The 24,710-nt window shown below is 48.8% G+C and overlaps 1 protein-coding gene across 1 annotated transcript in view; it reads left to right on the forward strand.

The window, feature by feature from the left end:
- Nucleotides 1-23,548, forward strand: part of LOC140394738 (uncharacterized) — a 56,289-nt gene extending 32,741 nt beyond the window's left edge. Inside the window, exon 4 of the mRNA XM_072481956.1 lies at nucleotides 23,457-23,548. Within this exon, the coding sequence (XP_072338057.1) occupies nucleotides 23,457-23,548 (92 nt within the window). The remainder of the gene's footprint in view (nucleotides 1-23,456) is intronic.
- Nucleotides 23,549-24,710: the final 1,162 nt, after the last annotated feature.

Genomic DNA, 24,710 nt, shown 5'->3' on the forward strand with positions numbered 1-24,710 from the left:
TTGCAAAATCCAAACTTGAGCATCATGATGAAATTAAAACAGATTTGCAAAACAAAACCTCTGAACTCCAGCAGTTATCTTTTCAAATAACAGAATTCCAAAATCAAGTCTTTGAAGTGGAGTCAAAATACCGACAATTGCAATTAAAAACTGAGCGAATTGAACTTGAAAATTGCAAGTTAGTGAAAGAAAGATGTGTTTTAGAAAGAAATATAACCAGCGTGACTGAACATTGTAAATCTTTGACAAACATGCTTTCTGTACAAAAGATTGAACAAACTCAGAAAGCAGTCCAAGCCACCCACCTAGTGGCACAATCGGCAATTGCACAGCCAAGATCAGTTGTTAAACATAAATCATTTTCTCTGTCGGATGAATCAGACGAAGATAGTGTTCCTACAATACAAAATACTAAAGCAATTCGACTAGCCCCTTTAAAACACAAACGGGTTAGAGTTGGAAGCAAAAAAATAGAGGAAGATGGTGAACCTATCACGAGAAACATATTTGACCACCAATGGGTTCATGAACAAATTGATCCTTCTAAAATTGACGAATGGTCCAAGGGTCTTCCACACCCTAAAAAGGGTGGTAAGATCACATGGGATGGAATTCACAGATTACAAGCCATTTACAGTCTCCACCCATTTGATGGAGTACAAATTCTGACTATCATGCTAGGTACTCGTATCAGTTCAACCCTTAGAAATGAAGTAGAAGTTGCCCTTGGAGACAATTTGCAAAATTTAGAAGCTGGTTGGCTAACAATCAAGAATTGGCTATTACAATTTCGCCCCCCGAGGACCAATTGGTCTAAGATCACAGCTTGCTTTCAAAAAAAGAATGAAGATATTCAGGATTTTGAGGAAAGATTTTTACGTACTTGGATGGAATATTCAGGGATGACACTCGACCAGGAAAATGACACATGGGATGCAAGCACTTTAAGTCCATTAAAAACGGCTTTTATAGCCGGTGTTAAACCTGGGGTTTCTGCTGCCTTGAATTTGGTTTTACCAGCTTGGGCCACAGCTGGCACATACCGAGACATAGTTGACCGATGCATTCAGATAGATCGTGGTTTGCACAATCAGGCAACTTTTAACACTGCAGCTGCTCAAATGCAGCCTATTGCTCAAATCCAGCCCATGTTACCTGCTGCTCCAGCGGCGGCTGTTGCAGCACCTGCAGGAATATCAGCAGTAACTACAATTTCACCACCGGCGCCAGAGCAAACATGTACCCTTGCTCCATTAAAATCACGTAAGAAAATACCACAATGTCTTTCCTGTGGTAGAGTAGGACACTGGATGGCAAAATGCTATCAAAAACAACGGATGGATTCAAGAGATGATAATGAAGTAGACAATGTTCACTACAATACATCTCCACCTCGTGGTCAACCATGTAACACGTACCAACAAGACACACCCAGTATGGCTTCTGGTCAGCAACACTGGCTAAGCAACTACAACCATGGTTTGCTTTTACAGTTAATCAACAGCAGTATCATAATAGCCCAACTGTTTACCACATGGCTTTACAGAATCATCTCAGGCAACTGCCTGTTTGGCCTTCCACCATTATCCAATATGAAGATGATGTTCTGATAACCTCTATCAATAAAGATGATCATGACAAAGATTTACGGATGGTGTTGAACCACCTCAGTACTAACAGTCGCAAAGCTAGCTTTCACAAAGCACAAATTGCCCAGAAAGATGTTTACTTGGGACAGAAAATTTCCAAACGAAAAAGGGAACTTACTCAGAAGAGAACGGCTGCCATCAAAGCAGCTAAAGAACCCTCAATGTATCGCTAAAAAGTTGCCAAGAACTGTCAACTTAAGAAAACTGTCATTCTGAACGTTGCTTTATTAATTTAAAGAAATTAACATATCTTGTTAGCTGTGTTTCCTTTAACAGAATCTGCAAATTCATCTACAGAAAATCAAGATACAGCGCAAGATTGGTTCAGTTATATATTTAATAAGTTATTGTATTTGATATTTTAAAATAAATGTTTGGAATTAGCCTGGAAATTAAAACTTCAAACAATGTGGAAGCTGGTTTAAAAAAAACCAACAATCTTTGATTAAAAGCCAAAAGAACAGGTTGTTCAAAGAAATTTGATAACGGGAATTTGGCAGCAATCCAACTTTTACTCCCAGTCCATTTGAGTGACAAAAAAAAGTTTAAAGATGCGAATGGCATCATTCCAAGCTATACGCCTCTTTTTGTCTCTGCAAGAAAATTAACCCTTTCAACAAGCTTTTGTGTATTATCCAGAAGATGTCAAAGACTTGACATCAATTTTGATAATCATTTTACCATTTATTACTAGATCATATGTTCCACTTTTATTGTATAATAATTTTACATGAAGTTATTATTAATTACCAATGTGATCAAATTTGATTAATCTATTAATTATAATAATTATTTTGAAATGCCTGTTGCAATGTTAATTCCATTTTATTGTTTAAAACTGCAATGATTCTTTGCGCTTTTACCTATCCTATCGCATTAATGATGTATTTTAATCTTTCCTGATATATCTCAATTTTTCGATTTATCAAAGGGCCGACTGTAGAAGCCAAGTATTTCAAATACAACTAGTATAGGTAAAAGATAGCTGTTTAAGCATAAATGTTGAGCCCCAGTTTTAAATACCCATTTATACAGCATAATTCACTTTTACTGAAGTCTGTTGTTCTGGCAAATGCATATTTTCAAGATAATGACACTGTCTTGTGCTAATTGTCAAGGTCAAGGGATTGAATACACAGCACCATTGTTCACAATGCAGATAACAGCTGGGTCAGAAAAGCTGATGTTGCACATTGAAGATGGACGGCTTGCCATCAAATCAAATGTGTTTGAGTCTAACCCAAACCAATTAGGATTATATTGGGGTGTAATTAGATGACTTAAGACAGATATGAAAGTGTATAACTGAAAAGTTTCTCCCGGCCATTTTAGGTTAGGTTAGGTTAGGTTAGGTTAGGTTGGGTTGGGTTAGGTTAGGTTGGGTTTTGTTGTCTTTGTGAGTATTGTCTTTGTAGCTTAAGTTTTGTCTTTCTGTTAGTTTAGTCAGTTGTTGCCTTTGATTCTAGTCTCCATTTTAGTTTATGTCTTTTGGGGGTTTTGTCAGTTTAACAGTCTGTGTCAGTGATGTTAGTCCACTTTTGACTTTGAGTTTGAGTTTAGCTGAAGATTAGCTCTCTCTCTCTCTTCATGTTTCATTGCCAGACTTTGACCTTTAAAAAGTTACTTTCGAGCTGTCTGCCTAAGCAAAGAAAGATAATGTCTGTAATTCTCTGAAAGCTTCGAACTGTCTACGAATTTCCTTTTAAATGACTTTCAAATTGTAATCAAGCGACTACAAATAAAACAATTCTTTTTGGCACCTGAGGAGTTTATACTGCAAATTTCTGCTGAGTTCCAGTATTCGCAAAGTGCTACTGATAACCGAATAGCAGAGATGATATAAATTCCTTCAACTTTACACAGTCGAATAATACAAGGAATCAAACAACTTAACACCGTCTACAAATAGTACAAATCTTACAACTTGTCGTATTGCGCCAGGACTTGATTCATCAACTAAGCTTCCCCCAAACCTGGCGTGGTTCGACAGGTTAAGATTCCTATAAATTTAAGATTCCTTTACATACCCTCTGTCTTCTCCCTATGAGCCCTAATGGAAATTAGCTCTCCCCTGATCACCGCCTTCAACGCCTCCCATACCACCCCACCCGCACCTCCCCGTTGTCGTTGGCCTCCAAGTACCTTTCGATACACCCCCTCACCTTCCCACACACCACCTCGTCCGCAGCAATCCCACATCCAGCCGCCACAACGGGCGCTGGTCCCTCTCCTCTCCCAGCTCCAGTTCCACCCAGTGCGGGGCATGGTCCGAAACGGCTATAGCCGAATACTCCGTCCCCTCCACCCTCGGGATCAGCGCCCTACCCAGAACAAAGAAATCTATCCGGGAGTAGGCTTTGTGTACATGGGAGAAGAAAGAAAATTCCCTGGCCTGCGGCCTTGCAAACCGCCATGGGTTCACCCCCCCCCCCCCCCCCCCCCCCATCTGATCCATAAACCCCCTAAGTACCTTGGCCGCCGCCGGCCTCTTTCCGGTCCTTGATTTGGAGCGGTCCAGTGCTGGATCCAACACTGTATTGAAGTCCCCTCCAATTATCAGGCCTCCTATCTCCAGGTCCGGAATGCGCCCCAACATGCGCTTCATGAATCCTGCATCATCCCAGTTCGGGGCGTATACGTTTACCAACACCACCCACGTCCCTTGCAGCCTACCGCTCACCATTACATAGCGCTCTCCATTGTCCGCTACAATAGTCTTGGCCTCAAATGACACCCGCTTTCCCATCAATATTGCCACCCCTCTATTCTTCGCGTCCAGTCCCGAGTGGAATACCTGTCCTACCCATCCCTTTGTTAACCTGACCTGGTCCGCCACCTTCAGGTGTGTCTCTTGGAGCATAGCCACATCCGCCTTCAGTCCCTTTAAGTGCGCAAACACTCGAGCCCTCTTCACCGGCCCATTCAGGCCCCTCACATTCCACGTTATCAGCCGGATTGGAGGGGCTCCCCCCCCGCCCTGCCGACTAGCCATCTCCTTTTCTGGGCCAGTCCCGTGTCCACGCCTCCCTCACCCTCCAGTCCCCCAGTGGGGGAACCCCCGTCCCGACCACCTCTTCTGTGTCCCATTTCCTTTCGGCCAGTGCAGCAGCAACCCTTCCCCCCCCCCCCCACCCCCGCTAGACCCCTGTCTAGCTTTTTTGCTCCCCCCATGTCACTCCTGTAAGTCAGCTGACGCCTGCTGACCCCGGCTTCCCCCGCCGTCCCGTTGACCTCCCCGCGTGGGAGTCTCACAATCCATATGCATTCCTTTGTTCCCCTTCCTGCCTTTCCAAAGCCCGCTCCGCCCCCTCTGGCGCAGCTCCTGTCGCGACCTTGTCTCTCTCCCCCAGCCCATGTAACATTTCCTGCACGTGACTGACCCCCTATATACAACAACCATCACACATCAAACCCCAAAACATCCCCCCCCACCCTCACAAACCCTCAGTTAGAGTCCAACTTTTCGACTTGTACAAAGGTCCACGCCTCTTCAGGCGTTTCGAAGTAATAGTGTTGGCCCTTGTATGTGACCCACAGTCGCGCTGGCTGCAGCATTCCAAATTTCACTTCTTTCCGGTACAACGTTGCTTTGGCCCGGTTGAAACCCGCTCTCCGCTTTGCAACCTCCGTGCTCCAGTCCGGGTATATTCGGATCTCTGCATTGTCCCACTTACTGCTCCGCTCCTTCTTGACCCATCTCAGGACCCACTCTCTGTCCGTGAACCGGCGGAACCTCACCACCATCGCCCTTGGCGGCTCATTTGCCTGGGGCTTCTTCGCCAGCACCCGATGTGCCCCGTCCAACTCCAGCGGCCTCGAAGGGGCCTTCGTGCCCATCATCGCCCCGAGCATCGTGCTCGTGTATGCCCCGGCATCAGCCCCCTCCACTCCCTCAGGGAGACCCTGGATTCGCAGATTCTTTCTCCTCGACCTGTTCTCCAGGTCTTCGAGTCTTCCCGCCCACCTCTTGTGTAGCACCTCGTTCTGCTCCACTCTCACCGCCAGGCCCACGAGCTCGTCCTCGTTCTGACTGACTCTTTTCTGTACCTCCTGGATCTTAGCTTTGTGGGCCTTCTGGGTGATCCCGAGTCCTTCAATTGCCAAAAGCATAGGCGCCAGCATCTCCTTGCGCATCTCCTCGCGCTGCTCCTCAAAGCAGCGCTTGATGAACTCCTGCAGCTCCCCTTTGTCCCTAGCCGCCGCCAATTTTGTTTTCTTTCCCTCGCTTCTCCCGTTGCTCCAGTGCCGCTCCTTTGGCCGTTACACTCCTGGTCCGTTTCATAGAAGTTGGAGGGGGACCTCTCCCCTTCCCCACGGGCTGCGTCCAAAAAAAAAAAAAAAAAAGTTCTGTTGGGGCTCCTCTAACGAGCCCGAATGTCCGTGGTAGCGGAAGCTGCCGAATCGTGCGGCTTAGCTCCACATAGCCGCAACCGAAAGTCGAAAGGGAATCCTTTTGGCAGTGTTCGCTTCACCAGTTTGCCCCAAAAAGTCTATGGAAACTCCTGAAAAAGGTCTGAGAGTCGGTTCCAGACGGGAGCTGCCGAATGCGCGACCTACTCCTCCATGGCCGCCACCAGAAGCCTCGTCCCTGCTTCTTCAATGGCCTTGGTAGATCTTTTCACAGTTGTTGCTCTGCTGCTAGAATTCACCTTTGATAGAGTCAAGTCAGATTGCAGCTTTAAGCTTGCCCTTCCCCCGCCTGCATGCTGGAAGAGGCCAAATCTTTTACTGTTTCTGCCGGGTCTGGTAGCCAAAAGACATAACATTCCTGGGGGACACCGTCAGGGGAATGTTGCAGTCTTCTTCCCACACCGGGAAATGTCAAACAAATGCCATGGGGGCCCTGTAAAAGAGCCCAAAAGTCCGTTCCAAGCGGGAGCTACCGAATATGTGACCTAGCTCTGCATAGCCGCACCCGGAAGTTCCCCATCACTTCATTTCTTAAAGGTACATTGCTTAAACATCCATTTCTTAAAGGCACTCTCACATGACAAGGGTGGCAGCCAGAGCGACATCTGATGGTCGACTTGGAAGGGGAGCGTCTCGTTGACTGCGTGCATCGCAGCCTTGGCGATGTCGGCCTTAATACGGTTGAAGGCCTGGTGAGCTTCGGCCGTTAGGGGAAAAAGAGTGGATTGGATGAGTGGGCGGGCCTTGTCCGCATAATTTGGGACCCACTGGGCGTAGTAAGAAAAGAACCCCAGGCAACGTTTTGGGGCAGTGGGGGAGGGGGAGTTTCATGAGGGAGCGCATGCGGTCGGAATTGGGGGAGGGGGAGTTCCATGAGGGGGCGCATGCGGTCAGGATCGGGCCCCAGAATTCCGTTCTGGACAAACATAGCCGAGGATGGTAAGGGGTTCGTGCTGAACACACATTTCTCCTTGTAAGTGAGGTTGAGGAGAGTGGCAGTGCGGAGAAAGTTAGCAAGGTTGGCGTCATGGTCCTGCTGATCGTGGCCGCAGAGGGTGACATTGTCAAGGTACGGGAAAGTGGCCCGCAGCCCGTACCGGTCGACCATTTGGTCTATTTCCCGTTGGAAAACCAAGACCCCGTTGGTGACGCCGAAAGGAACCCTGAGAAAATGGTAACGGCGGCCATCTGCCTTGAAGGCAGTGTATGTGCGGTTCGCCTTATGGATGGGGAGCTGGTGGTAGGCGGATTTAAGGTCCACAGTTGAGAAGACCCGGAACTGTGCAATCTGATTGACCATATCAGATATGCGTGGGAGGGGGTACGCATCGAGCTGTGTGTACCGATTGATGGTCTGGCTGTAGTCCACGACCATTCTGTGTTTCTCCCCAGTTTTCACCACTACCACTTGGGCTCTCCAGGGGCTGTTGCTGGCCTCGATGATGCCTTCCCGCAGCAGCCGCTGGACTTCGGACCTGATGAAGGTCCTGTCCTGGGTGCTGTACCGTCTGCTCCTGGTGGCGAAGTGTTTGCAATCTGGGGTTAAGTTTGCAAATAGGGAAGGTGGGTCGACCTTTAGGGTCGCGAGGCCGCACACAGTAAGGGGTGGTAGGGGCCCGCCGAATTTCAAGTTAGGCTCTGGAGGTTGCACTGGCAGTCTAGGCCGAGTAGTCAGGCAATGCAGAGGTTGGGGAGGATGTAGAGGCGGAAGCCGCTGAACTCCATGCCCTGGACAGTGAGAGTGGCTATGCAGTACACCTGGATCGCCATGGAGTGGGACCCGGAGGCCAGGGAGATTCTCTGATTGGCGGGGTGTACCGCGAGGGAGCAGCGCCTTACCGTATCGGGATGAATGAAGCTCCCGGGGCCAAGCAGGTAGGAGATCCCGTGCCCATCGATTTTCACATTTGTAGAGGCGGTTACTAGGTTGTGTGGGCGAGACTGGTCAATTGTGACCGAGGCGTGACGCGGCTGGTCGTCGATGGTGGCAGACAATGGGGTGCCCGGGGAGGAGACAAGATGGCGGCGCCCACTGGCCGCACGTGGTCCGAGGAGGGGAAGATGGCGGCGCACACTGGCAGAACGGGGGGGGGGTGTGGAATTAGCGGCGACTGAATGGGCCTGGCACACCGCCGCGAAGCGCCCCTTCTTCCCGCAGGTCTTGCAAAGGGCGCTCCGGACCGGACAGCGTTGTCAGGGTTTTTTTGGCTGCCCATAGAAGTAGCATTTGGGGCCCCCGGGGTTGGTTGGCTGCCGCACTGCACAGGCGTGGGGTCCCGGATGGGGCAGCCGTCTGCGGAGTCCACGATGCGTAGGAGGGGTAGACGCGCGGCCGGGAGTGTAGGCCTGGATGTTGCGCGAGGCGACAGTCAGTGAGAGCGCAAGCTTTTTGGTTGCCGCGAGGTCGAGCGTGGACCCTTCTAAAAAGCATTGACGGATGTAATCTGACCCGATCCACGTAACAAAAGCGTCCCTCATAAGCAAGTTTGAGTGTTCCGTGGCCGTGATGGCCTGAGAGTCACAGTCTCTGACTAGGGGAATTAGAGCACGCCAGAAATTTTCTACTGACTCACCAGTGCGTTGACTGCGCGTGGAGAGGATGTGTCTGGCGTAAAGCGTGTTAGTCCGCTGAGCGTAGTTTTCTTTCAGTAGCGCCATAGCTTCATTGTAGTTCGGCGCGTCCTAGATAAGCGGAAAGACGTTGCAGCTCAGACGTGTGTAGAGGATCTGAATCTTCTGAGCTTCCGGAATTGGGTCTGGTGCAGACCTGATGTAAGCTTCGAAACAGGCTAGCTAATGTTCAAAGTCCTTTTTGGCGTTGCCTGATTGCGGATCCAGCTGCAGGCGATCTGGCTTGATGCGGAGGTCCACCTTCTGAAAACTTTAGTGCAATAAATTGATGCACGATCAATTACACAAAGACGAGAGTTGAGTGCAACTGAGGCTTTATTACACTAAGATGTGTGGCCTCCTACAGCAGCTGGCGAAATGGCTGCTGTATGGGGAGCACACATATTTATACTCCGCCTATTGGGCGGAGCCAGCAGGCAGGGAACTACCCCCGTACCTGTAGTGCAGGGGCCTTATCACAAAGCACCTAATATATACATCAGTGGTGACTACCACACCCCTTCTAACATTTAATTACCCCATTAATTTCCTCACTCCGTTCCTGCACCTGGGATTTCCTTGCAGATTGCGTTACTTGGCCTCACTGTAGAGGCCCACAGAACACCGAGTAGCATGACTGGAATTAAGTTGACCTACACTCTAAATTAGACGGCATCAACCTTTAGTAAGGGGTGAATCAAAGACATTTTGTCGAAATTAACCTAATTTGCTTATCTCTACCTGAGATCCTCTGACACCGGTAACAGCCTCAGCCGTCTCCAATAAAATATCGGAATTACTGGTGTTGGGAAGGTTAAACCCATCCCCACAACCCAGTTAGTTCACTCACTCCAGCTAAGGAATTCCCTCCATTCCTATTCTCCATTACACAGTGAGACAGCAACAAATCCCGGGATTAGTTCCTGATTTGCCAAGTTGGATGTTCTCTCTCCACTAATCTGCCCCCTAGACTGGGGAGAGGGTTTGTTACCTGGGCTCTTTCTCAGATTGTAGAAACAGGGATGGGGACTGGAGCTCTGTGGGTCAAAGCAGCAACCCTGGCGGCTGCACTCGGTACTGCTGACCCCGGAGTGACCGCACTCAAATCTCCAGCCTGGCTCTGGGACACAAACATCATTCCCGAGGAGTGGCGGCTGGGCTGAGAGTAAAGAGCCGGCCAGGAGGCAGAGCGAACAAAAACCCAACCAACGTCCCATCCTGGTTACCGAATCAGGATAATGACTTCCCCAAACATCAGCCCGTTTTATAGCTGGGAAACGGCCTCCAATCCCATTCCCACAGGTTACTCGGGAATGTATTCAGCATCTTTAATGAGCTCTAACTGTCAGCCTGTCTCCATTCCTGCTCCAAATGACACTTTCACAAACTTGCACACTCAATTCTGTTCCAGGAGAGAAAGTTTACCTGGATTGGAAAGTAAGATATAGGTAATTATATACTGCCATCACCATCTCCCTGTAGAAGAGGGTACATAGAACATGAAACATAGAACAGTACAGCACAGTACAGGCTCTTCAGCCCACGATGTGCCGACCATTTTATCCCAATCGAAGATCAACCTAACCTACATCCCTTCAATTTACTGCTGTCCATGTGCTTGTCTAAGAGTCACTTAAATGTCCCTAATGACTCTGACTCCACCACCTCTGCTGGCAGTGCATTCCACACACCCACCACTCTCTGTGTAAAGAACCTACCTCTGACATCTCCCCTATACCTTCCTCCAATCACCTTAAAATTATTTTGCCTCGTGACAGCCATTTCCACCCGGGGGAAAAGTCTCTGGCTATCCACTCTATCCATGCCTCTCCTCACCTTGTGCACCTCTATCAAGTCACCTCTCTGTCTTCTTTGCTCCAGTGAGAAAAGCCCTAGCTCCCTCAACCTTTCTTCATAAACCATTCCAGGCAGTATCCTGATAAATCTCCTCTGTACCCTCTCCAAAGCATCCACATCCTTCCTATAATGAGGCGACCAGAACTGGACACAATATTCCAAGTGTGGTCTAACCAGGGTTTTGTAAAGCTGCAGCAAAACCTCGCAGCTCTTAAACTCAATCCCCCTGTTAATGAAAGTCAACACACTGTATACCGTCTTAACAACCCTATCAACCTGGGTGGCAACTTTGATGGATCTATGTACGTGGACCCCAAGATCCCTCTGTTCCTCCACACTTCCAAGAATCCTGCCTTTAACCTTGTATTCAGCATTCAAATTCAACCTTCCGAAATGAATCACTTCACGTTTATCAAGGTTGAACACCATCTGCCACTTCTCAGCCCAGCTCTGCATCCTGTCAATGTCCTGTTGTAACCTGCGACAACCCTCAACACTATCTACAACTCCCCCAACTTTCGTGTCATTGGTAAACTTACTAAGCCACCCTTCCACTTCCTCATCCAAGTCATTTATAAAAACCACAAAGAGCAGAGGTCCTAGACAGATCCTTGCGGGACACCACTGGTCACCTATTTCCAGGTGGAATACTTTCCATCCACTACCACTCACTGTCTTCTTTCGGCCAGCCAATTCTGTATCTAGACAGCCAAATTTCCCTGTATCCCATGCCTCCTAGCTTTCTGAATGAGCCTACCATGAGGAACCTTATCAAATGCTTGACTGAAATCCATATACACCACATCCACTCCCCAACCTTCATCAATGTGTCTCGTCACATCCTCAAAGAATTCAATGAGGCTTGTGTGTCATGACCTGCCCCTCACAAAGCCATGCTGACTATCTTTAATCAAACTACGTTTTTCTAAATAATCAAATCCTATCCCTCAGAATCCTTTCCAATATTTTGCTCACCACAGATGTAAGGCTGATGGGTCTGTAATTCCCAGTGATTTACCTATTCCCTTTCTTGAAAAGGGGAACAACATTCGCCTCCCTCCAATCATCCGGTACTACTCCAGTGGAGAGTGAGGATGCAAAGATCATCGCTAACGGTGCAGCAATCTCCTCCCTCGCTTCCCATAGTAACCTTGGGTATATCCCGTCAAGCCCAGGGGGCTTATCTATTCTGATGCTTTTCAAAATTTCCAGCACATTCTCCTTCTTAATATCAACCTGTTTGAGTCTATTAACCTGGTTCACACTGTTCTCATGAGCAACAAGGTCTCTCTCTCTCTCTCTCTCTCTCTGGTGAATACTGAAGCAAAATATTCATTTAGGGCCTCCCCTGCTTCCCCAGACTCTAGAACAAAGAACAAAGAAAATTACAGCACAGGAACAAGCCCTTCGGCCCTCCCAGCCTGCGCCGATGCAGACCCTTTATCTAAACCTGTCACCTATTTTCCAAGGATCTACTTCCCTCTGTTCCCCGCCCGTTCATATATCTGTCTAGATGCACCTTAAATGATGCTATTGTGCCCGCCTCTACCACCTCCACTGGCAAAGCGTTCCAGGCACCCACCACCCTCTGCGTAAAAAACTTTCCACGCACATCTCCCTTAAACCTTCCCCCTCTCACCTTGAAATCATGACCCCTTGTAATTGACACCCCCACTCTTGGAAAATCCTTGTTGCTATCCACCCTATCCATACCTCTCATAATTTTGTAGACCTCGCTCAGGTCCCCCTCAACCTCCGTCTTTCCAACGAAAATAATCCTAATCTACTCAACCTTTCTTCATAGCTAGCACCCTCCATACCAGACAACATCCTGGTGAACCTCCTCTGCACCCTCTCTAAAGCATCCACATCCTTCTGGTAATGTGGCGACCAGAACTGCATGCAGTATTCCAAATGAGGCATCACCAAAGTCCTATACAACTGTAACATGACCTGCCGATTCTTGTACTCAATGCCCCGTCCGATGAAGGCAAGCATGCTGTATGCCTTCTTGACCACTATCGACCTGCGTTGCCACCTTCAGGGTACAATGGACCTGAACTCCCAGATCTCTCTGTACATCAATTTCCCCAGGACTCTTCCATTGACCGTGTAGTCCGCTCTTGAATTAATCTTCCAAAATGCATCACCTCGCATTTGCCTGGATTGAACTCCATCTGCCAATTCTCTGCCCAACTCTCCAATCTATTTATATTTTGTTGTATTCTCTGACAGTCCTCCTCGCTATCTGCAAATCCACCAATCTTAGTATCATCTGCAAACTTGCTAATCAGGCCACCTATACCTTTGTCCAGATCATTTATGTATATCACAAACAACAGTGGTCTGAGCACGGATCCCTGTGGAACACCACTAGTCACCTTGCTCCATTTTGAGACACTCCCTTCCACCACTACTCTCTGTCTCCTGTTGCCCAGCCAGTTCTTTATCCATCTAGCTAGTACACCCTGAACCCCATACGACTTCACTTTTTCCATCAACCTTCCATGGGAAACTTTATCAAACGCCTTACTGAAGTCCATGTATATGACATCTACTGCCCTTCCCTCATCAATTAACGTTGTCAGTTCCTCAAAGAATTCTATTAGGTTTGTAAGACATGACCTTCCCTGCACAAAACTATGCTGCCTATCACTGATGTCTATTTTCTTCCAAATGTGAATAGATCCTATCCCTCAGTATCTTCTCCAACAGTTTGCCTACCACTGACGTCAAGCTCACAGGTCTATAACTCTCTAGATTATCCTTGCTACCCTTCTGAAACAAAGGGACAACATTAGCAATTCTCCAGTCCTCTGGAACCTCACCCGTGCTCAAGGATGCTGCAAAGATATCTGTTAAGGCCCCAGCTATTTCTTCCCTCGCTTCCCTCAGTAACCTGGGATAGATCCCATCCGGACCTGGGGACTTGTCCACCTTAATGCCTTTTAGAATACCCCAAACTTCCCCCTTCCTTATGCCGACTTGACCTAGAGTATTTAAACATCCATCCTTAGCCTCAACATCCGACATGTCCCTCTCCTTGGTGAATACCGATGCAAAGTACTCATTAAGAATCTCACCCATTTCCTCTGACTCCATGCATAAATTTCCTCTTTTGTCTTTGAGTGGGCCAGTCCTTTCTCTAGTTACCCTCTTGCTCTTTATATAAGAATAAAAGGCTTTGGGATTTTCCTTAACCCTGTTAGCCAAAGATATTTCATGACCCCTTTTAGCCCTCTTTATTGCACGTTTGAGATTTGTCCTACTTTCCCGATATTCCTCCAAAGCTTCATCAGATTTAAGTTGCCTAGATCTTGTGTATGCTTCCTTTTTCATCTTAGCTAGTCTCACAATTCCACCCGTCATCCATGGTTCCCTAATCTTGCCATTTCTATCCCTTATTTTCACAGGGACATGTCTGTCCTGCACTCTAATCAACCTTTCCTTAAAAGACTCCCACATTTCAAATTTGGATTTACTCTTAAACAGCTACTCCCAATTCCCTAGCTCCTGCCGAATTTTGTTATATTTGGCCTTTCCCCAATTTAGCACTCTTTCTTTAGGACCACTCTCGTCTTTGTTCGTGAGTATTCTAAAACTTACGGAATTGTGATTGCTATTCCCAAAGTAATCACCGACTGAAACTTCAACCACCTGGCCAGGATCATTCCCCAATACCAGGTCCAGTATGGCACCTTCCCGAGTTGGACTATATACATACTGCTCTAAAAAACTCTCCTGGATGCTCCTTACAAATCCTGCTCCATCTACGCCTCCAACACTACATGAGTCCCATTCAATGTTGGGGAAGTTAAAATCTCCCATCACGACCACCCTATTGCTCCTACATTTTTCTATAATCTGTCTACATATTTGTACCTCTACTTCACGCTCGCTTTTGGGAGGCCTGTAGTAAAGTCCCAGCAATGTTACTGCACCCTTCCTATTTCTTAGCACTACCCATATTGCCTCAGTGCTCAAATCCTCCATCGTGCCCTTCTTAATCATAGCTGTGATATCATCTCTGACCAGTAATGCAACTCCTCCACCCCTTTTACCTCCCTCTCTATCCCTCCTGAAGCATCTATACCCTGGGATATTTAGTTGCCAGTCTTGCCCTTCCCTCAACCAAGTCTCCGTAATACCAATAACATCATATTCCCAGGTACTAATCCAAGCCCTAAGTTCATCTGCCTTACCTGCTACACTTCTCGCATTGAAACAAATGCACCTCAGACCACCTGTCCCTTTGCGTTCATCATCTCTTCCCTGTCTACTCTTCCCCTTAGTCGCATTGAGTTTATTATCTAGTACCTGACTGGCTTTAGTTGCTGCCTCTTTACTGACCTCTAACTTCCTAATCTGGTTCCCATCCCCCTGCCACATTAGTTTAAAACCTCCCTAACAGTGTTAGCAAAAGCACCCCCTAGGACATTGATTCCTGTCCTGCCCAGGTGTAGACCATCCGATTTGTAATGGTCCCACCGCCCCCAGGACCGGTTCCAATTCCCAAAAATCTGAACCCCTCCCTCCTGCACCATCTCTCAAGCCACGTATTCATTCTGACTATTCTTGAATTTCTACTCTGACTGTCACGTGGCACTGGTAGCAATCCTGAGATTACTACCTTTGAGGTCCTACTTTTTAAACTTATCTCCTAACTCCCTAAATTCTGATTGTAAGACCTCATCCCGTTTTTTTTTTTTTAATAAATATTTTATTGAAAATTTTTGGTCAACCAACACAGTACATTGTGCATCGTTTACACAACATTATAACAACACAGATAACAATGACCTATTTTATATAAACAAAAATCAAAAAATAAATAAATATTAAATAACAAAAATGAAAACTAGCCCTAATTGGCAACTGCCTTGTCACAGGCTACACCCCCCCCGCCCACCCACCCCCATCCCTCCCCCCCCCCCCCCCCCCCCCCCCCCCAAATCCTGGGCTGCTGTTGCTGCCTTCTATTTTCCCCCATCTACCTTTCCGCAAGATATTCGACGAACGGTTGCCACCGCCTGGTGAACCCTTGAGCCGACCCCCTTAGGACGAACTTAATCCGCTCTAGCTTTATGAACCCCGCCATGTCATTTATCCAGGTCTCCACCCCCGGGGGCTTGGCTTCTTTCCACATTAACAATATCCTGCGCCGGGCTACTAGGGACGCAAAGGCCAAAACATCGGCCTCTCTCGCCTCCTGCACTCCCGGCTCTTGTGCAACCCCAAATATAGCCAACCCCCAGCTTGGTTCGACCCGGACTCCTACTACTTTTGAAAGCGCCTTTGTCACCCCCACCCAGAACCCCTGTAGTGCCGGGCATGACCAAAACATATGGGTATGATTCGCTGGGCTTCTTGAGCACCTCGCACACCTATCCTCCACCCCAAAAAAGTTACTGAGCCGTGTTCCAGTCATATGTGCCCTGTGTAATACCTTAAACTGAATCAGGCTTAGCCTGGCACACGAGGACGACGAGTTTACCCTGCTTAGGGCATCTGCCCACAGCCCCTCCTCGTTCTCCTCCCCTAGCTCTTCTTCCCATTTCCCTTTTAGTTCATCCACCATAGTCTCCCCTTCGTCCCTCATTTCCCTATATATATCCGACACCTTACCATCCCCCACCCATTTCTTTGAGATCACTCTGTCCTGCACCTCTTGTGTCGGGAGCTGCGGGAATTCCCTCACCTGTTGCCTCGCAAAAGCCCTCAATTGCATGTACCTGAATGCATTCCCTTGAGGCAACCCATATTTCTCGGTCAGTGCTCCCAGACTTGCGAACTTCCCATCCACAAATAGATCTTTCAGTTGCGTTATTCCTGCTCTTTGCCACATGCAGCTGTATCTCCCCCAGGCGGTGCCCCCCCGCCCATCCTCTCCCGTACCCACTCCCCCCTTTCCCCAGCAGCAGCAACCCAGTAATTCCCCCCTCCCACCCACCCCCGCTAGACCCCCCGCTAGCGTAATTACTCCCCCCATGTTGCTCCCAGAAGTCAGCAAACTCTGGCTGACCTCGGCTTCCCCCCGTGACCACGGCTCGCCCCGTGCGACGCCCCCTCCTTCCTGCTTCTCTATTCCCGCCATAATTATCATAGCGCGGGAACCAAGCCCGCGCCTCTCCCTCGGCCCCGCCTCCCATGGCCAACACCCCATCTCCTCTCCCTCCCCACCTCCCCCCATCACCACCTGTGGGAGAAAGAAAAGTTACCATACCGCAGGATTAGAACATAAAACCCCTCTTCGCCCCCCACATTCACCCCACCACTTTGTCCAAACGTTCTTTTTGATAATCCACTCATTCCAGTTTTTCTTCTACAATAAAAGTCCACGCTTCATCCGCCGTCTCAAAGTAGTGGTGCCTCCCTTGATATGTGACCCACAGTCTTGCCGGTTGCAGCATTCCAAATTTTATCTTCCTTTTATGAAGCACCGCCTTGGCCCGATTAAAGCTCGCCCTCCTTCTCGCCACCTCCGCACTCCAGTCTTGATAAACGCGGATCACCGCGTTCTCCCATTTACTGCACCGAGTTTTCTTCGCCCATCTAAGGACCATTTCTCTATCCTTAAAACGGAGGAATCTCACCACTATGGCTCTGGGAGTTTCTCCTGCTCTCGATCCTCGCACCATAACTCGGTACGCTCCCTCCACCTCCAACGGACCCGTCGGGGCCTCCGCTCCCATTAACGAGTGCAGCATCGTGCTCACATATGCCCCGACGTCCGCCCCCTCCACACCTTCAGGAAGGCCAAGAATCCTCAGGTTGTTCCTCCTTGCGTTGTTTTCCAGTGCCTCCAACCTCTCCACACATCGTTTCTGATGTGCCTCCTGTATCTCCGTCTTCACCACCAGGCCCTGTATATCGTTCTCATTCTCGGCTGCTTTCGCCTTCACGACCCGAAGCTCTTGCTCCTGGGTCTTTTGTTCCTCCTTTAGCCCTTCGATCGCCTGTAGTATCGGGGCCAACAACTCTTTCTTCATTTCCTTTTTTATCTCCTCCACGCAGCATTTCAAGAACTCTTGTTGTTCAGGGCCCCATATGAAACTGCCACCTTCCGACGCCATCTTGGTTTTTGCTTGCCTTCCTTGCCGCTGTTCCAAAGGATCCGCTGCAATCCGGCCACTTTCCTCTCCTTTTTCCATCCGTGTCCAGGGGGAATACCCTTCTGGTTTACCGCACGGTGTTTTTAGCCGTTAAAATTGCCGTTGGGGCTCCTATCAAGAGCCCAAAAGTCCGTTCCACCGGGAGCTGCCGAAACGTGCGACTTAGCTGGTCATCGCCGCACCCGGAAGTCCCCTCATCCCGTTTTTTACCTATATCGTTGGTGCCTATATGCACCACGACAACTGGCTGTTCACCTTCCCCTTTCAGTATGTCCTGCAGCCGATCTGAGACATCCCTGACCCGTGCACCCGGGAGGCAACATACCATTCGGGAGTCTCGTTTTCGACCACAGAAATGCCTGTCTACTCCCCTTATGATTGAATCCCCTATGATTATAGCCCTGCCAGTCTTTTTCCCGCCCTTTTGTGCAGCAGAGCCAGCCACGGTGCCATGAGCCTGGCTACTACTGCCTTCCCCTGGTGAGTCATCTCCCCCAACAGTATCTAAAACGGTATACCTGTTTTGGAGGGAGATGACCGCAGGGGACACCTGCACTGTCTTCCTGCTCTTTCTCTGCCTTTTGATCACCCATTCCCTGTCTCCCTCACCAACCCTAATCTGCGGTGTGACCAACTCACTGAACGTGCTATCCACAACCTCCTCAGCATCGCGGATGCTCCAAAGTGAGTCCATCCGCAGCTCCAGAGCCGTCATGCGGTCTAACAGGAGCTGCAGCTGGACACAATTCCCACACATGAAGGAGTCAGGGGCATCGGCCGCGTCCCTGAACTCCCACATTGAGCACGAGGAGCATAACACGGGTCCGGGATCTCCTGCTATTTTTACACTTTACCTTAACTGATTACAAATATAAGGATTTTACTAACCAATCACAATACTTACCAACCCAGGAAGAGTTAAATTTCTCCCAGCTACTTACCTTCCCGACAGACCCCTGGCCACTGCTCCCGCCGAAAATCACAAGTTCCCTCCACTATCCCTGATCGGCCCGACTCTCACTCTGATCATCCTCTTATTTCTCACATACGTGTAGAACGCCTTGAGGTTTCCCCTCATCCTTCCCGCCAGGGCTTTTTCATGCCTCCTACCTCTCCTCAGTCCATTTTTGAGTTCCTTCCTGGCTACCTTGTAACCCTCTAGAGCCGAGTCAGATCCTTGCTTCCTCAGCCTTACGTGAGCTTCATTCTTCTTCTTCACTAGAAGCTCCACTTCTCTTGTCATCCAAGGCTCCTTCACCTTACCTTTCTTTCCTCGTCTCAGTGGGACAAAACTATCCAGCACTCGCAGCAAATGCCCCTGAAACAACCCCTACATTACTGCATTTCTCCAAGAACAATTGTTCCCACTTTATGCTCCTCAGCTCCTGTCTAATGGCAGTATAATTTCCCCTCCCCCAATTAAATACCTTCCCATACTGTCTGTTCCTATCCCTCTCCATGACTATGGTAAAGGTCAAGGTGTTGTGGTCACTGTCACTGAAATGCTCTCCCACCTGAGGTCACCCTGTCCTGAATCCTCCGTGCGGGAAGCAGCTGAAATTCCCTTACCTGCCTTCTCACAAACGCCCTCACCTGCATGTACTTAAAAGCGTTTCCGGGGTGGGTAACCCAAATTTCTCCTCCAGCACCCCCAGGTTAGCAAAAGCCCCGTCGATAAATAGGTCCCCCATCCTTTTAATCCCGGCCCGATGCCAGCTTAGGAATCCGCCATCTATCCTGCCCGGTGCAAACCTATGATTATTCCGTATTGGGGACCAAATTGAGGCCCTCAATTCACCCCTGTGTCTCCACTGCCCCCAGATCCTCGGTGTTGCCGCCACCACCAGGCTCGTGGTGTACCGCGTCGGCAAAGGTGCCGTCACCAGCGCTCCCAAGCTGGTGCCCACGCCTGACGCCGCCTCTAATCTTTTCCATGCCACCCCCTCTCCCTCCATTACCCATTTCCGAATCATTGCCACATTGACTGCTCAGTAATATCTACACAGGTTCGGTAGCGCCAGCCCACCCATGTACCGACTACGCTCCAGAAACAGCCTCTTGACGCTCGGGATCTTACTTGCCCATACAAACCCCATAATGCTCCTGCTTACTCGCTTAGAAAAGGCCTTGGGGATGAGGATGGGCAGGCACTGGAACACAAACAGGAACCTAGAGAGGACTGTCATCTTAACGGACTGCACTCTGCCCGCCAGGGAGAGTGGCAACACGTCCCATCTCCTAAAGTCTTCCTCCATCTGGTCTACCAACCGAGCCAAATTAAGCTTATCATAGAATTTACAGTGCAGGAGGAGGCCATTCGGCCCATCGAGTCTGCACCGGCTCTTGGAAAGAGCACCCTACCCAAGGTCAACACCTCCATCCTATCCCCATAACCCAGTAACCCCAATCCACCTAACCTGCACATCTTTGGACTGTGGGAGGAAACCGGAGCACCCGGAGGAAACCCATGCACACACGGGGAGGATGTGCAGACTCCGCACAGACAGTGACCCAAGCCGGAATCGAACCTGGGACCCTGGAGCTGTAAAGCAATTGTGCTATCCACAATGCTACTGTGCTCATGCAGGGCCCCTCCACCACCACCCCCCCCTCCCCCTCCTCCCAGGACGTCCCCTCCACCACCCCCCCCCCCCCAAGGTTGCTGCTGCTGCTGACCGACCTTCCTCTAACGCTCCGTGAGATAGTCTAGGAACGGTTGCCACCGCCTGTAGAACCCCTGCGCAGACCCTCTCAAGGCGAACTTAATCCTCTCCAACTTTATGAACCCAGCCATATCATTTATCCAGGCCTCCAGGCTGGGGGGCTTCGCCTCCTTCCACATTCCCAATGACCCAGGGCCTCCTGCCCCCCTCCTTCCTTCGAACGCGAGGAGCGGCCCCTCCAAAACAATACCCATGCCCATTAAAACACACACATCACACCCAATCACCCATTCCCAATCCCCAGCTTTCCCAAAACCCACAGCAAACCATTAGTTTGAGTCCAATTTTTCATTCTGAATAAAGGTCCACGCCTCCTCTGGCGTATTGAAATAATGGTGGCGGTCCTGAAAAGTGACCCACAGTCGTCCTGGCTGCAACAGCCCAAACTTCACCCCCTTTCGGTGGAGAACCACCTCAGCCCGGTTGAATCCTGCCCTCTTCTTAGCCAGCTCTGCCAAGTGTGATGATATGCATAAGGCAAGTTTATACATAATATTATGCATGATCTATGACCACTAGGTGGCAGTGTAAATCCATCACATGACCCTGTGGGCTGGGAGTTGGGAATGGGTCGAGCTGGAGGATAGATATATTTTGCAGTAGTTCCACAATAGTTAATTAGTGTTAGTAGTTCATTATTTTATTTCTCCCACTTATCTTATCATGCAGTTCTTCTACAATAAATTATTTAAACTAAATGTTCACTTGATCCTTCACTTCAGTTAGTCTACAGAACATGACACCGAGGGAGTAACGGGGGCGGCCAGGAGGTGGCAGTGTGGTCGGGCACGGACCACCATTTCCGCAACCAGCCATGCGTCTGCGCATGTCGCTGGCTGCCCCACTGTGAACTTAGCGCCACGGGTCATAGAATCATAGAATCATAGTATTTACAGTGCTGAAGGAGGCCATTCGGCCCATCAAGTCTGCACTTGGAAAGAGCACCCTACCCAAGCCCACACCTCCACCCTATCCCTGTAACCCAACTTAACCTTTTTGGACACTAAGGGCAATTTAGCATAGCCAATCCACCTAACCCACACACCTTTAGACTGTGGGAGGAAACCGGAGCACCCGGAGGAAACCCACGCAGACACGGGGAGAACGTGCAGACTCCGCACAGACAGTGACCCAAGACTGGAATCGAACCTAGGACCCTGGGGCTGTGAAGCAACTGTGCTAACCACTATGCTACCGTGCTGTTTCATATGGGTGCCTCCCCAGGCCACCCACCTAGGTACCCTCTGGCCCCAACTGATCCATCAATGGGATGGATGTGCTCCAGCACAACCAGTTCTTGGCTGGGGTGAGCGTGTGTAGGGAGTGGAGTGTCTATATGCAGCTCCTGCTGGTCAGGCTCTCCAGTTCTGATCCCGACCCCGGCATGCACTGGAATTGCACTAGTTCCACGTGGCGCCTGTGCGAGCCCATTAACCTGATCTGAATTGCTCCGGGACCGGCACCGCTTACAGGCCCTAAAACACTCACGATTCAGTCCCGGCATCAGCACTTAGTCTCCCAGAAGAATATCATCCTCTCTCTTAATTAACTGTTCTCTCAACAAGTTCTGGCATCATCAATGACTTATGTGCATATCCACTGAGGTCACTTTGTTCCTGCACCTCCTTAGGAGTTTCTCCCTTTATTTCACATTCTACAAAATGAATCATCTCAGACGTCTCTGCATTTGGATTGGATTGGATTTGCTTATTGTCACGTGTACCGAGGTACAGTGAAAAGTATTTTTCTGCGAGCAGCTCAGCAGATCATTAAGTACATGAGTAGAAAAGGGAATAAAAGAAAATACATAATAGGGCAATACAACATATACAATGTAACTACATAAGCACTAGCATCGGATGAAGCATATAGGGGTTAGTGTTAATGAGGTCAGTCCATAAGAGGATCATTTAGGAGTCTGGTAACAGTGGGGAAGAAGCTGTTTTTGAGTCTGTTCGTGCGTGTTCTCAGACTTCTGTATCTCCTGCCTGATGGAAGAAGTTGGAAGAGTGAGTAAGCCGGGTGGGAGGGATCTTTGATTATACTGCCCGCTTTCCCCAGGCAGCGGGAGGTGTAGATGGAGTCAATGGATGGGAGGCAGGTTCGTGTGATGGACTGGGCGGTGTTCACGACTCTCTGAAGTTCCTTGTGGTCCTGGGCCGAGCAGTTGCCATACCAGGCTGTGATGCAGCCCGATAGGATGCTTTCTATGGTGCATCTGTAAAAGTTGGTAATTTACCTTCATCTACTACTTTTGTGCCCAATCCACCAACATGTCCAGGTCCTTTTGAAGTTCAAGACAATCCTCTTCACAGTTGACAATGTTTCCAATCTTTGTATCATCTGCAAATTTTGAAATCTGCTCTGAACACCACAGTCCAGGAGGGCCATTAATATATAATCAGGAAAAAGAAGGGTCCCAACATTGGCCCCTGGGGAACTCCACAACAAACCTTCATCAAATCTGAAAAACAGTCATTTCTCACTACTCTCTGTTTCCTGTCACTCAGACAATTGCTTATCCAAGTGCCTCATTTTCCTTTCTTCCATTGGCTGGTATTTTGCTCACAAGTCTCTTGTGTGACACTTTATCAAAAGCCTTTTGAAAATCTATATACATCACATCAACAGCGTTACCCTTATCAACTTTCTCTGTTACTGTCTCAAAAAACTCCAGCAAGTTAGTTAAATGTGAATTTCCCTTAATGAATCCACACTTGCTACCTTAATTATCCTGCCCTTGTCTCAGTACCATTGATTTTGAACTATAGTATCCGAAAGTTTCCCTACCACTGAAGTCAAACTGACTGGTTTGTCATTGCCGGTTTTATCCTTGCACCTCTTTTTAAACAAGGCTGTAACATTCACAACTCTCCGGACCTCTAGCACCATTCCTGTGTCTAAGGAAGACTGCAAGATATCATTCGTGCTCCTGAAATTTCCACTCTCACTTCCCTCAGTATCCTTGGCTCCATCTCATCCAGTCCTGGTACCTTATCTATCTTAAGTAAAGGAAGCTTTTCTTTTTATTTTTTTTATTAGCATTTTATAATTTGTTACAAATAACACAACATGCATATAAAAACTGTTAACAGTACAGAACAATTACTCTTCGTACATAAAAACAGAAAAAGGCAGGAGAACACCAGAACATTGGTTCATAAACCTTGTGCCTCTAACTATATAACAGACCAGCTAGAGAATAGGGGGGAAGAGGATAAAACAATGGAGATTAAGTAATAAGATGCACAATGGTACTCCATGACTTATGGAAAACCTTGTAGGAGCGGGTCAGACATAGCCCAGCCTATAAATTTGAGACGGGGGTCCCACACTTTTCAGAATGTATCTGATTTGGAACAGAGTACAGAAGTCAAGATCTCCATAGGAATAATTAAATAATTATTGAATTATGTAGGCAGTGGGGGAGTCCTGGGGGGGGGTCGGCAGGATTTGCATTGTTGGGGGAAAGTGGCCCTCCGATGGACTTTGGAGGCAACTCCCTAAAAGAATTCACGGTAGCACAGTGGTTAGCACAGTTGCTTCACAGCTCCAGGGTTCCAGGTTCGATTCCGGCTTGGGTCACTGTCTGTGTGGAGTCTGCACGCTCTCCCCGTGTCTGCATGGGTTTCCTCCGGATGTTCCGGTTTCTTCCCACAGTCCAAAGATATGCAGGTTAGGTGGATTGGCCACTCTAAATTCCCCTTAGTGTCCAAAATGGTTTGGTGGACTGGGTTACCGGGATAAAGGGGATCGGGTGGAGGCGTGCGGTTTGGTGGACTGGGTTACCGGGATGAAGGGGATCGGGTGGAGGCGTGCGGTTTAGTGGACTGGGTTACCGGGATGAAGGGGATCGGGTGGAGGCGTGCGGTTTAAGTCGGGCGCTCTTTCCAAGGGCCGGTGCAGACACCAGTTGGCTTCCTTCCGCACTGTAAATTTTATGATTCTATAACAGCAATCCAATTCTCGCCGCATGAAGTCCGGCCCACAGGACTGGAGAATCACACAGGCTTGGAGAATCCGGTACCCAGTCCGTTAACAGGATGTAGTTGGGTCAATTTGACCCATTTGTCTCCTCCCGCTGACATGGGATGTGAACTTTAACACCGTCGCCATCGCTGGTGCATCGGAATGGGATTGGTGCGGGGTGCTGATCTGATTTTTGGCTGATGCTGGATTCACTGTTGCATCGGCAACTCTACAACCAATGGTGGGCGGCAGAGAATCCAGCCCAAGGTTTTGTTGTGTTCCATATAAACAAGCTAATCACCCCTTTCATCTCCTTATGACCCAGAAGATAGCAAGGTTGGCAGCATCTGCAAATGATATAGTAACCTAGACAACACATT

This window comes from Scyliorhinus torazame, chromosome 18 (genome assembly GCF_047496885.1).
Source record: "Scyliorhinus torazame isolate Kashiwa2021f chromosome 18, sScyTor2.1, whole genome shotgun sequence".
Taxonomy (NCBI): Eukaryota; Metazoa; Chordata; class Chondrichthyes; order Carcharhiniformes; family Scyliorhinidae; genus Scyliorhinus; species Scyliorhinus torazame.